A 14,681-nucleotide genomic window follows, 5' to 3' on the forward strand; every position below is an offset into this window, starting at 1 on the left:
CCACAGAGAATGTTTAATCTTTTGGGTCCAGGAGGAGTTTTACTTTGAAAAACAGCCTAAAAAAGAGGTAGTGTTGTTTTATCTTTAGAAAGGGGTTTTGGAAGGTACTCCTCCCCCAGGTATCTCCCATAAATTGAAAATATCCCCACAGCATCTAAATGTTAATAAACGCTGTGTAAATAAACAGACATGAAGGGGTAATGTTCGCCGACCTGCTGTCCTTCTCTCTGCACCTAGTATAATCGTTCTACTCGTATATGATTCACTCTTAAATGTTTCAGGTTTAAAGTTTTTACACATACATCGATTTATTTAAATATAGACTTGCACTTAATGCAGGCTTCTAGCTTTTTTCAAAATGCTTCCAAAGTTTTGGAAGATTAGAAAGCTGGGGCTGATGATACGAGATGGCCAGGGTCAAACAGGGGGGTGGGGAGGGGGGTAATGGAAGAGCCAGATTTAAAATGTGAGTTTTCTAGTTTCACAGCCACCCTTCTACATACATACATGCATACACACTCCCTTTTCTTCTGCTTGATTTGGATAAATAGAAGTGCCAGGGCCCCTGTTAGGAGCCCACTGGAGCTTGCGCCACCTATTGCCCCCGCCAGCGCTGCCAATGACCGAATCAAATACTGCTTCTAACCATCACACCCCTCCAATTGTGACAGTTCAGACGATTCCAGGCCCCCAAAGCTATACAAATGGCTTGGGCGGCAGATATTGGTCATTTCAAAAACAATATATTGGATTAATAAACAACTGTTGTTTTGCTCATCTCTAATTAGACCAACAGTGCCACAATGTGGCAGACTGTCATGAGTGCCGGTGTTTACAATTGAGTGCTGATGCCGAGAACTGGAAACCACTGGCTCAAATTAAGCACTGGACTTGTTTCTGTCCTATACTAGTCTTGTATCAGTTTTAAAAATTACACCAAGCCTGATTTTTTGTCATTTGTTTAACACACATCGCATAAGCACATTTTTGTATCGTAGCCCATATATATGCCTTTTGATCGCCCATGGGGCTCTGATCTGTTACTGAACACCTGCCAGTGTTCTGTGGCTCACCAGTTTAGTGTGCTTGGGGTTTAACAGCAGTTGGGTAACCCCTGATTAGAGGGGAGGGATGCGACATTTATCACCCTTTATTTCTCCGTGCATTTGCCCATTTGTCGAAGCGTTGCAGCTGGGCTGCGAAATAATGTCTCAATCTGGGGCTGCTAAGCCGCCCTCTGTAATGGGGAGCTGAAGTTTGGACAGCACCACCCGTCGCCTGCCCTTGCCCCGTATCAATTCAATTGGCAGAGTATCGATATCTCGGGCTGTACTCTTAGGGATAATCAGTGGCAGTGCTGAGAAGTAATCGAGAAATCTCGGTAGGACCACCATTTTAGCACGGGCCGGTTCCGGATTGCCACCAACATGAAGCAGGCTAGGTTTTTGCCAATGAATGCGCAGCCCTGACAACTCTCCGGAGCGATCCAACAGGACTTGCTGAATCTAGCTAGCAACCGTTAGGAATAACAGAATATCCTCTGCATACAGGGCGATGTGGGGGTCCATGCCCCGCACCACTCGGCCTTCATAATATATGCCGGACCACGCATTGGCAGCCGAAGGTTCCACGGCTAGGGCGAACAGCAGTGGCGACAGTGGGCATCCCTGCAGTGTTCCTCGTCCCACTGTACACACCTGTGAGATCAGGCCACCTGTTTGTCACGGTCAGTGGGGCTTGAGTACAGGACTTTAGTTCAGCACACAAGTCCACTCCCCAGTTGTATTATCGCCGTCTCTCTATAAAGGTACTGCCAGCCCAGACTGTCGAAGGCTTTTTCGATATCGACTGCCATCACTACTGTTCAGGCATCATCCATCGGAATGTTTAGGATCTGCCGTATATGGTCGGCCGTGCTGAGGCCTGGAATAAAGCCTGGTCCTGATGTATCGGTCACGGCAGGTAGGGCAAGATCCGGGTAGCAAGAATAAGACAAAGGATTTTATACTATTTTAGCCCCTCCTATCGTTTTCATGTCAAAACTCCCTTGACCTCTCCCTCAAGCCACAGTTTAAGAGAAAAAAGACTGTTTTGCAATTTCCCTTGTCAGCTTAGCGAGAATTTGCTGCAGAACAAAAATCCTGGGAAGGAAGTTGTACACAGTTTCACCAAATGTTAGGTATTCTTTTCAGGTCATTCCTCTGTGTCTGGTACATAATTTGTAAAAGGCCTAAATCCCTCCACTTCTCAAGCACAAGTGGCGGTGTGCAATGCACAGTATTAGAACCTGACCTGAGATCCTTCCAGTCGCGATCCATTGGATCACGCGGGGATAATCGGGGCAGATCGAGTGGTCCTCCCTGTCACAAGATCAGAAAAGTGGGGTGGTCAGTTTCTTCCCATGGACTGAGTTGCTGTGCTCCTGCTGGGCAGAGCCGCTCAGTATCTCTATTTGAGCAGGTCCTATCGGGTGGGTTGGGTTGGGGCATATAACCCCCTCTTGGGCCCACTCATCATGATCGACCGTCCCAGGGAGCCATCTGCTCTGACCATCCAAGAGAAGCACTGCAGGTGTCTGAACTTTGCTCTGATGACAAAGAGGTCTGTCTAAGTTAAATTCCTCCCTGGGTTGTTTTGTTTCAGTAATTGCAGAGCACAATGAAGATTCCTCAATTTCACCGCCAGTGCCCTCAGCGCCGGGCACTTAGCAGTCGCCCATCTACTTAAAGGTTAACACCTTAAAAGTCTGTCCATCTAACGTATGCCATTCAAGACATCTAGGCACCTTCAACTCCTCCCCCTACCTCCCAGCACGCACTGGTTCATGTGTATATTGAAGATCTAAAGGGGGATGTGGGCGTGGCCACCTGAGCCTGATCCAGTCTGCTAAAGAGTTGGATGAAGACACGCTATCCTGGCATGAGGCGCGCCGATGGATACTGAAGAGTCCAGATTGACCCTTCTAAGTTAATGAACAATATGAAGTTAACTCTATCGAAATGAGAAGATATCACTTATTCAGTATCGGCTGGTGCCACCATGATGGGTCTGCAGATAAATCACTAATTTTGATACATTCATTTATTTATCTTTCCTTTTACTATATATGCAACAACAAGAATTGTACAGATATAGATGGAGCTGAAGGCCTAAGTAGAGTGTGGGGTGTTGAGAAGGTATCCACAGGGGCAGGTGAGGAGGGGCTGATGGCCCTTGTATGCAATAAATACCTCTCAATGTAACTCTGCCTCTTCATACTCTAGCACTGCTCTGGTCTTGGCTGATTTGCTGTGGGGTGCAGCAGTCCTCTCAACTTTAATGTTTTCTTTCTCGACAGGGACCCTCGGAAGTCTTTTCAAAGTGCTGCGGCCGGAGTGACGAGGTTACACCATGGTTAGCTGCGGGTGCCGTCAGCTCTGCATCACCTGCTTCCGCGGCTTCCACAACTGCCAATGGAAGGACAGCAAAGAGAAGCAGAAAACCAACAAGGTAGGAGTGTGGACTCCATCCTGAGAGGACTCCTGTATCTGTTGTATGTAACGGGTTACTTGTATTACCCCACACCCTGAACTAACAGTCTCCATGAGCTTCTCCCTGAGGATATGGTGGTAGCGCGTAGGAGGAGAACGACCATTCCCTTTCTGGAGGCCCTGTGGGGTCGCGCGTAGGAGGAGATCGGACAGTCCCTACCTGGAGGTCCTGCGTAGGAGGAGAACGTTCAGTCCCTTCCTGGAGGTCCTGTGGGGTCGCACGTAGGAGGAGAACGTTCAGTCCCTTCCATGAGGTCCTGTGGGGTCGCATGTAGGAGGAGAACGTTCAGTCCCTTCCTGGAGGTCCTGTGTGGGGTGGGAAGGTGCGTGCGTGTGTGTGTGTGTGTGTGTATATGTATAGAACGTTCAGTCCCGTCCTGTGGGGTCGCACGTAGGAGGAGAACGTTCAGTCCCTTCCTGGAGGTCCTGTGGGGTCACATGTAGGAGGAGAACGTTCAGTCCCTTCCTGGAGGTCCTGTGTGGGGGAAGGCGCTTGTGTGTGTGTGTGTATGTATAGAACATTCAGTCCCTTCCTGGAGGTCTTGTGGTTGGGAGGGGGGGAGGTCCCACGCAGGAGGAGAACTTTCAGTCCCTTTTTGGAGGTCCTGTGGGGGTCGCGCGCAGGAGGAGAACGTTCAGTCCCTTCCTGGAGGTCCTGTGGGATCGCCTCACAGTTGAGGGCACCCGGAGTGCTCTTCAGTCGATGTGCTTGAAATTGAAAGTGTGATCTACCGCTTGAGCTGCAGAGGACTCTGGAAGACAGTAGATTTCTATTGGTTGAGCAGATGGAGCCTTCAGAGACATAAGACTTTTTTTTCATTGGTTAGGCTTGCTGTCTGAGCACTAGTGGCGCTGTCAGACCTGGGCAGGGTCACTCCCAAATCCTCCAATTAATCTCAATTCTCATTAGCTCCTGAGGCCTCAGAAGTTGATCAAGCGGCAGCTGACCACCGACGCACATTAAACTCTGCTCTTGACAGAGTTGCTCCTGCCAAAACCTGTGCAAAAATTGGGTATCAAACCCATGCTCTTTGGACACCACCGAACTGTGGAAAGAAAAATCCTCCTGTAAAAAACTTGAAAGACTCTGGCGCAAGACGAACTATCTTAGTGATATGGACGCCTATAGAACTGCTCTCACGATGTACCATAGAAATATATTAAAACTGCTCGAAAAATTCATATTACAAATCAAATTGGCAAAGTTGGCAACTCTTCTAAAGTGCTTTTTAAAGTTCTGAATGATTGTATTAATCCTAGCGCGTGCTCCCCAAAAATTATGTTTTTGCAAGAATTATGTGACTGTTATTGGTGAAGCAGAGGGTCTCAAAGGTGAAGTGTAAATTCAAGGGACGGGGCCTCCCTGTAGCTGTAGGGGTCTTCACTGCCCTTCCAAGCCAGTTTGGTGGGATTCTTATAGGAGATTTCAAGATGGACAGGTTGGCAGTTGTGGTAGAACAAGTGTGAGTGGTCCAACAAGTGTGAGTGGTCCAACAAGTGTGAGTGGTCCAACTGGGAGTTCATGGCACCTCCCTCTACTAACAGTTTATCTTCTTGGGGATGAATAGAATCTGACTTTGCAGGAGATGAAGATAGTTCTAGGAGGAGCTGAATACAGATCCAATCTGGAGGTTCGAGAGGTTTGACTTGTTGTGATGGCTGGTCTCCGGTTGGGAGGTTTGGTGAATATAGTGCATGGACTGGTACTTTGGTTCAAACTTGGCACCAGCGACTTTCATCAGCAGATTTGTAGATTCAGGAACCTTCTGACCATCCATGGTGCTTCTGAGGAGCACCCGCGATCCAGAGCTTGCATTTGGATTGAGTTGGAGTCTCTTCGTCTGTCTGAGTTGTTGTCACAGTAATGGTGGCCAAGGCCCTGATTAGGGATGATACAGAAAATGTGGATGGCAAAGAGGGCTCGAGTGCCAGGGGCATCCACCAGTGACCCGTCAGCGGTCTGATTGGCAGGACCACCTTTGAGCAGTTGGCCAGAAGGATAGTAGCGAAGGCTGCTCGGACGTAAAGATGGTGTTCAGAGGCACTCATTCATGTGTTAGCTGCTTAACTGACGTCCCTGATTTCCTGAACTGTGCTTTTGGTTCCATATTCATAGTGAAAATGTAGATTGAAGTGGATAATGGTGATTGTCGGTGCTAATGAGTGTTTATAGTTTGGCACATACAGGGTTTCCGGGATTTCTAAATTAAAATTTTACATCTGGTTGTACTAACGCTTTGTAAGGTTGCCAGATGACTCAATGTCCCACATGATGCATTGATCCTACCCTGAGCTTCCCCCCCCAACCAAATGCATTCTGGTAGTTGTAGTTCTGACTCCCATTAATGGACCAACGCATTAGACTGAGCAGATGAGAATGGCAGTAAAGCAAAGGCCAATGCTGGAGTTTTCTGTCCTTGGGACATGGAGGCGTCTCGTAATCTTACATTTATCCAGAACTCATCCTTTCTTTAACTTTACTTGATACGTCTTGTTTCCAGTAACCCTGTGTGGCATTAGCTAGTTTGTTATTGATACCAATGCTCAGGTGCCGTCTGTTGTGCTGCCAGAGTACTGGGGTGATGGTAGGTTGGTGGAAGGTGTGTTGCTTGAGTGATATCTAGAGAGCTGCGTCACTATGGATGCAGTAGGTGCTGCACACCGTGGGTGCTGTGATTGTAGTAGGCAGTCTCACCATCTTGGTTACGTTGGTTTTATTGGTGATGGCCAGTTGTTGCATTCTGGTGGCTGTGATGGTTGCTTGGCTGTTCTGTGGTGTAAGTGCTGTGGTGATTAGGCTGCATGAGGGTTTTGCGGTGATGATCAGTAGTTTTTGGGCATCCTGGGTGCTCTCTTGATGGTAGCCTGTTGCACACCACCATGATTTGATGGGTTGTTACAGAATGGGGTGCTTTGATACTGCCTAGCAGGCCGCTCCACATTCTGGATGCTATCTTGGAGATCAGTAGGTGTTGTACTGACTCTAGGTGCTGTGTAGATGGTGGGCTGCCTCACAGTTTGGGTACTTTTTGGTGATGACCCGCTGTTGCACATTACTGTTGTGGTAGTCATTAGGCTGTACTGCAGAGTATTTGCTTGCTGTCATTTTTAGGTCTCGCCCGAGCCAGCGCGCATGAGCTGCTCAGCAAGCCTTTAGTAAGGGCTTTTAAATTCTAAACACACGTGCGTGCGGTTTTTTTTTTTATCACCCGCTATTGGCCTTTGCATGCGTCTTTCTAAGAAAGACAGCACGCAATTGGTCCAAGGCGAGTGATAGTCCCGCCTTCATTGTTCCCTGGCCTAGGGTGCTCGGGAGCGAGCGTTAATGCCATCTGTTTCCAATTACCGCATTTGCGTTATTTGGAAACAGATGGCGCAATGGTGGTCAGCGCTGGTCGCAATGGTTTTTCTCCAGCGGCGGGCACAAGTGTGCACGCACCACTCCCGGGCTTGTTTCTCCTTTCATCCTTCCTGTTCTCCACTCACCTAATTTTCTCCCTCTTCTCTGTATCTTAGCCTTTGTCTGTCTCCCTTTCTCTCCGTCTATCATTTTCCTTCCTTTCGCAGCTTTCTCGTCACTCCTCGTTTTATTCTCTTTCATAACTCTCACTCGCCCACCTCTTTTCGTGCTCCCCGTCTCTCCCACCCTTCCATGTTTCATTCTTTCTTCTTGCCCACCTCGTCCCACTCTTTTCTTTCCTCACATATCTCTCTGACTCTTTTACGTTTCCCTCTCACACATCGCTTCGTCAGTGGTAGTACACGCTTTGCAAATACAATCACAATCTTCAGCCGCTCTTCCCTTTGTATCAAATCACTTTGCTCGCTTTCTTATCTCCCATTCTTCATCTCCACTACCTTATTTCTTGCAAGCTTCATGTTCGCCCTTCCTCTTTATTATTATTCGTGTCCCTATTTCTTGTTCTCCCCTTTCTCCACGCTTGAGCTCACACGTTTTTTCCCTCCACTGTCCCTTCTCTACCCTTCTCACTTTCCCTCTCCCATATCTTCATTTTTGCTTTTCCATTCTCCTCCTCTTGCTGTACTTTCACTCCTGCCGCTCATCTTTTTTTGTTCTCTTGTCTTCAGTTCTTCCTTTCATTCCAGCCCATATTTTACACACCGTCCCTCCTTTCTTATCTCTTGTTTCTCTCCCTCTTTACCTCTTTTTTCTCCCACTCGTTTTAGCCAGACTTTCCCTCTTTTCAATTTTCACTTTCTTCTCCCAATTTTCTGCCTGAAGCTAAGGTTAACGGGACTGTCTGAATTCATGAAAGCCAATGAAACAATAGCAGTAAGGACATGAAGTACCTACAAGGAGTCTACTTGTTTTACTACAGTCCGTGTCACCCAATGGGTGCTGTGCACGAGCCCTCTTAAACGTCATTGTATCTTGAAAACGTAAAGGATGTCAAAGTAACGCACGTTCTTGTGTATGCACTCTTGCTCTTCGTCTTGGCTGGAAATGTATATTTCACAAAGGTCCGCATCATATTTGTAGACTGCTTTGTAAATAAACACACGCATGCCCTGAAAACTTTTGCATCTAGAAATGTAGACTATCGGATGCGCAGGTCCAACTAAAAGTATGAACTACGGAACCCCTTTAGCAACTTAAATTTGCTTTTTAGGGATAATATCTAGAACATAGTCTAATTTGATTTCTATACGGTTGGCCCATTTTGGGGAATCGCCACAATGACATGTACACATCCAGTACATATTGTTATTGTTGTGAGGCTGCCTTTTGTATAGCGCTTACTGCCAGGGCCTCAGTGCTTTCCTAATCTGAGCGCCACATGTCCCGCCCTTTCATGTAGAATCCCCATTTAACAAGCATTGGCATAGCCAATAGGTCTCGCCTTTGGGTTCTTATAAGTGTTTAGCCATGCAACAGTTGATGTTGTTGCACCAAGTATATTGTGCTGGATAACTAAACACTTATAAGGTCCCAAAGGCGAGACCTATTGGCTATGCCAATGCTTTTGTTACCTGTCAGTGGGGTGCTTTAGGGATTGTCCACGAGGATGGCACGCTATACCGGGGGAGAGGGAATATTGCAAGACTGTTGTCCCCGCTTTAATCCTATGCAGTAAGTGTTATGGGGCGACGAGGAAGTGTGAGATTAGACACACATTTTTATTGCGTTATTAGGCTGGCAGCTCTGATTCGCCGAGAAGGCCCCTTTTATTATGCTGGTGGTGACCCTTCGATGTTGCCGGGTGATGTCCTGTGTTTTCTGTAGCAGGGGGTCTTCCACGCTGTAATCTCATGGGTCTGCAGAGGGGCCGTGTCCCAGGAGTTGATAGAATGCGGGGGTGTCACAGATGTGCCGGGATGGCCTGCGGTAGTGCTCCTTTACATAATTTGCCTTATGATATGTCAGTTGAATAGATTGCACGATGGGCTGCTTTATCATTCTTTTTGTCATTCGGGGATATCAGTGCACAGTATGTGACTATTTGAGACCTGTAGAGTGGACTGCGCCAGTCTTCCAGTGACCTGTAGTTTGTGGCAGACATCTTTGATGTCGGCAGGCCTGTCTGGTTGAGACAGAGTGGTTATTTAACTCAGTTTGTGTGTAGCCTGTGTGTCATTAGTTGCCAGCAGTGTTCTACATACCTCACTACTCGTATGTCTGTCCATTTGTTATGAGATCAGATAATAGGCGAGTTTGGTGTCTAAAGGAGCGGCTGATGGGATGATAGATCAGTCAGTTGCCAGACTTTAATGTCCTGATTAACTTCCCATCTCTACCGACCCTTCGGGGGCACTAGCCTGTTTGGCGATCGCCAGATTTCCTTGAGGATGTGGACTACCGGCCAGAGCTGCCGACTTTGGAGGTGGGGAACAAGATTCGAGTCTCGGCATCGGCTGTACGTCCTGTGATTCTGGGCAAATCGCGTAATCTCCCTGTGTATACAAAAAATGAATGTGTCCTTTTATAATGGATCGAGTTCCCGCTATATAAAACTAAATAAAAGAGGCATATCACGCGGCGAGAAGCGGGGGCCTCGTTCTCAGTGGCCCACGGTGAAACGCATCCACAGGGATTCTAAAATATGGCTGAGGCTTGCTTGGTGGTGTCAGGCTTTCACGCTTAGAAGACAGGATATCTTTTGCAATTCATGGGAAAATAGAACCCGCTGCTGTTTGATTGTCATTAGATGTACTTTTAGAACTAGGCCTTACAATTGCTGCTATCAAGTGTAGTTACTGTAACCCCAGGTCCCGCCTCACATCCTAAGAGAGGATTTATTTTAAAATGGTAGACTTATGAAGAATGTCTTTGAACACAGCACCACTTGCCTCGCAATCAGTTGTTCGGTAAAAGTTTGTTTGGCATGGGGATGTAAAAGATTCCCCTTGTAATGCTCCCGCTCTAAATTGGAAGCACAACTTCCTGTCCAGTGGCACAGTGATAGTCCCAAAAATGCACAAAAGTACAAGAAGACTTGAAATCAAAAAACTCCGGCGACAAAGTGGAACTCCCAGCATTTTGGATGTCATTGGACATGACCCCTAACCAGTGGTGTTTTATCAGAGATTCTTTTGATGGAATATGGCCACCACGCGGTGACTCCCACAACTCTTTCATACCTTCATGGTGCAGTGCTGTGTCTAAAAGCGTTTGACAGATCGGCTGCAAAGGAAAGCGTCATGTTCCTGATGTGTTTTTTTCATTACATATCTCTGATGCAGACACTGAAGACCGATTCAGCTCCCGCGCTCATACAGCCAAAGCACGAGACCTATTGGCTATGCCAATGCTTGTTCTGTTGGTGGTGAGGGTTGGTAGGTATTGTACATTCTGGGTGCTGTGGTGGCGCTTGAACGATTGTTGAGCCCTCTGGTTGTGCTGATAGTGGGAAAACCAAAGAGGATGATGGACGGAGTGTTGAACATTGCAAGCACTCACCCCCAGTCAACTGATGTGGGTTGAATCCATCATCATTCTTTAGCTCACTCCGCCACCCCAGTTCACACATGACCATATGCAAATCAGTCTGACCCTGTGCCGCATGGGAACAGTCCAGCCCGAACTGCCAAGCCATGTCTTCCCTGGACCGGAAACAAGCTTCCTAGGACCGGTTTCTGGCTAATCATCCGTCATCAGCCAAGCTAGCTTGAATCCAATGGCAAAGTGAGCAAGGGACCCACTTCTGGGCATACCCTGCCAACTTAGGGTGAACAAAGCAAAACCAAAGGGGATGATGGACGGAGTGTTGAACATTGCAAGCACTCACCCCCTGTCAACTGATCTGGGTTTAATCCATCATCATTGTTCTGATAGTGGCCAGATGGTATTGCCTCCTGAGAGTTATGACGTTAAAGCTTTATTCGTGTTTCTGTAGTTGTCCACAAGGGATCACAAGCGTGGCCATCATGGAGTTAGCATTCTGCCGGCCGGGAGTGGGTGGTCTTTTCACCACATTTTGTCTTTTGGCATCGGTAGCATTGTGGTGAACTGGGCTCGGCTCTCGCTTCTGCTGGCAGAGACAAGAGGAAGTAGAGATGTACAGGTATGTCGGCTCGCCCAGAGCAGGCCATCGCAATGTTCTCAGCAGTTTGGTGTAGAGCGAGGAGGCAGCACAGCAGGTCTTTCCTGAGGTGATAGAACGCAATGAACCCATTACATTTATACCTGTTCGACAGGTAAGCTTGAGATATTGGATGATGGAAGGGTGCTATACCGCCGTGCGGGAGGAGCCTACTGCCGGAGCTCCTCTGCTCGCTGGGGCCCGTTGCTGCTTTTCTTCACCTGCCTCTACCTCGCCCCAAGTGGGGGCTCGCAGGGTGACTAGGGGTTGCACTGCTGGGGTCTCGTCTCTGCTCTGAAGCTTCAGTGCAGCGGCCGCTGTTTTGTTCTGTGGAGCTGCTGTGGCTGAAAGAAGCACACAAGATGGCGGCTGCTGCATAGCGAAAGACCATGCCCGCTCTTCATGCAGCTCGCGGCAGGCTTCAGCGGATCCCTTGACCCTTGGGGGTGCCACTTCTGACACAGCGCCTCCTCCCTCGACTATTTTGCCTATTTCTCATCACCCTCCGCGGCATCTGCAGCTCTGCTTTCATCTAGGATGCCCTGTCGGCCGCATTGGACAGCTGGCACGGATCCTGCAGTTTTGAGGGGCACCACGCCCGGCAGGCAGGCTCTTAATTGACTTTCTGGGAACTATGGGTGCTGCTGCCACGTGCCCCCAGACTGTTTGGGCCATGCCTCACTTGACATCGCGATGACTATCGCACTGGATGGGCCTGCTCCGCTGAGTGGCTAGAAGGGGATTCTACTGGTCAGTAGGGGTACCCCTGCACCTCCCAGGGAGAAGACCCGGGACCCCCAGACCGCTATTTTGCCCATTCCTGTTGCCTCTGCTTCAGAGCCTGCGCACAACAGGTGTTGACTCTCTATGGAGTGCCTCAGCTGCCCTTGTTATTTGGAGACTACAGGGGAATATGAGCCCGCGTAAGGTGGCTGGAGGAGGAACTGGAGGTGCCACTGAGGGGAGTCTCACACCACTGACCTCACTCTATCATTCCAACAGCTTAGGACCTGGAACCCCTCACTAACCGATGGCTGGCTTCTGCATTTCATTTCTGGTGGCTGCTTCTGGCGATGGGGTGGCCCACGCTATCCCTCACTGTTTATCCCCGGCCACTGTGGCATGCACCCACCTGGCGGGAGAATGGTTTTGGACGAGGACCTGACAGGGTCCTTAGCCGTTGTCGTTCCAGCATTCCCTGTAGACCCATTAGTTGGACTCTCCTCCACCGTTTATGCCACCACAATGGGCCACACATATAAACCGTGTGAGGATCCCTCTGCACCCCGGCCTGCGGCAGGGGTGGCCTCTAGGATGCTATTCTAGTGGCTATGAGCTCCACAAGAGAGGTGCCGGAACATAATATGACTCTTTGGTAGTGGACTTCGGCCTGTTGAGGGACGACCACAGAAAAATGTCTGACAGGGTTCACAATGTAGAAACGGTGGTCTCAGAACTGGCGCAAAGAACACACTTACAAAATTGTACAATGCCGGAAGACTACTAGACGCCTCCCTCTGCTAAGGTAGGATTTGCTAGTGCCTCTCTTGAAACGTGACCAGCCCAGTGATAACGCCATGTCCTGTAGAACTCGGTCTAGTCTTACCGTCTGTTATAAGCTACTGAGCAAGATTCTGGTCAACATGCTGCTGCCTCCCGTTGGCACCCTCAGTCATTGTGCTCAGTCGGGCTTCATAGCACAACGCTATACATTCCCTAACATCCACCAATCGGTGCGGGTGCTTCTGGCCCCTCTCGCAGACTCCCCAAAGACCCTTGCAATCTCTATTGATATTGAGAAGGCCTTCGATTCCTTGTGGTGGGATTTCCTGTATGCGGTGCTGGTGGGTATGGGACTAGGTGGGGGTTTTATTTGCTGGACACATATACACAGACCTGCTAGCCAGGCTCAAAGCTGGTTTGGTAATCTCTGAGCCCTGTACAGTGAAGAAGAGCACCCGGCAGCTGTGCCCGTTGTCCCCAGTCTTGTTCGGCATCACAATGGAACCCCTGGCGCTCACACTACGCATGGGTACCCATTACAGAGGACTGCTTGTTGGTGGCGCTCCATTATATGTTTCCCTCTATGCTGATGACTTGCTACTATACGTACACAGTGAGCTCTCAGACTTGGAGGATACACATGAAGCACTGGGAACCTTTGATGCACTATCGGTACTAGGAGTGAATTGGTGCAAGTCGAATGGGTGGGTATCACGAGATTCCCTCACGCACGCGGTCATACTTTTCATTGGGAACCAGTTAGGTTTCGATACCTTGGCGTCCAGGTCTATCATTCTGAAGCTGCTCTATTTAAGGACACTGTGAGAGCTGCACTGGCCTCATTGCGCCAGGCGGTGCAGTTTTGGTTATCACTGCCTTTATCGGTAATGGGACGGATAGCAATGGCTAAGATGATCTCCCTCCTACGGCACTTCTTTTATTTCTCCACAGTACCTGACCTACTTCCCAGATCTTTGTTTTGAGAGGCAGATAACCAACTGATCTAACTCCTTTGGGGATCAGCGCGTCATCGAATTTTGCTGGCCAAGATGTGGTTACCTAGCGACAAAGGCGGAATGGTTGTCCAGGAGCTTGAGGTTTATCATCTGGTGGCACAGCTCAAATGGGCGACTTACAGGAAGGACCTGCGCTGGGGTGGACTGGCTCTCCATGCCAGATTCGTCTCTTAGCGACCTAACCTTCTGGTCCTTGTGCTCTTTGCAGCCTAGTAGTCTGGAGCACCCGTTACTAGCCACCCTGAGGTTCACATGGGCCCGTGCCCTTCAACGCACGCAGTCGAAACTCCTGTTTCCACTAGAGGTTCTGTTGCACCTACCTCATCAGTGTGACTGTACTGGGCTGTATGACCGGAGCTGTCATGGTACGGATGCTCTTGAATAGTGCTATGCCAATGGGAGTCTGAGAACTTTCCAGGACTTGGCTGAGGAATGTGAGCTTTCGCTGCACCATTATCCGCTATATTGTGTTGTCACAATAGCCATACGCTTCTCTTGGCGCAGTGGAGATCTGGAACCATTGGAACACAAGGATCTAAAGCTAGTGTGCATCACTTCTAAATGCACTTGCGTGGTCCTATTTTTCTACAGGGCGTTCCTCGCCATGGCTTAGGGTGACTTGGGAGCCCTCCACGACCAGTGGGGGACTGACATAGACCGGTCACTGACTGAATCTGACTGGTCTAATGTGCTGTCCTCTGCTCCTCGGGTCTCCCGGAACGCTCGCTTTAAGCTGATTCAGTTCTTCTGTTTTCATAGTGTTTCTGATCCCAAGGGTATTAACCTTACATTCCTGGTGACCCACGCAACCTGCACCTGCTGCTAACTGGAAGACGCTGCGTTCCACCACATGGTGTGGGACTGTCCAACACTTGCACCCTACTGGGAGGCTGCCCTGCACCTGATCAACACAGCCACTGACAGGTCACTGAAGGTATCCCCGGCAGTCTGCTCTCTGGGATTGTACCCGAGGCCCAAGGGTAGATTCATCTCCACCAGTTTCAGAGGAATATATGACGTTACTTCGCATGCGTTTAGTACGCATGCCATTACTACGCGGTAATTAGTACGACCGCGTTTTTAGTTCGCAT

The 14,681-nt window shown here is 48.9% G+C and overlaps 1 protein-coding gene across 5 annotated transcripts in view; it reads left to right on the forward strand.

Moving 5' to 3' along the window:
• The window catches only part of GDPD2 (glycerophosphodiester phosphodiesterase domain containing 2), a 423,676-nt gene that overhangs the window by 200,174 nt on the left and 208,821 nt on the right, over positions 1-14,681 (forward strand). For all 5 annotated transcript variants that reach the window (XM_085608385.1, XM_085608381.1, XM_085608386.1 and 2 more), the window contains exon 2: positions 3,338-3,489. In XM_085608385.1, the coding sequence (XP_085464511.1) occupies positions 3,391-3,489 (99 nt within the window). In that variant the 5' untranslated portion in view covers positions 3,338-3,390. The remainder of the gene's footprint in view (positions 1-3,337; positions 3,490-14,681) is intronic.

Source organism: Triturus cristatus, chromosome 5_2 (genome assembly GCF_964204655.1).
Source record: "Triturus cristatus chromosome 5_2, aTriCri1.1, whole genome shotgun sequence".
NCBI classification, from domain to species: domain Eukaryota; kingdom Metazoa; phylum Chordata; class Amphibia; order Caudata; family Salamandridae; genus Triturus; species Triturus cristatus.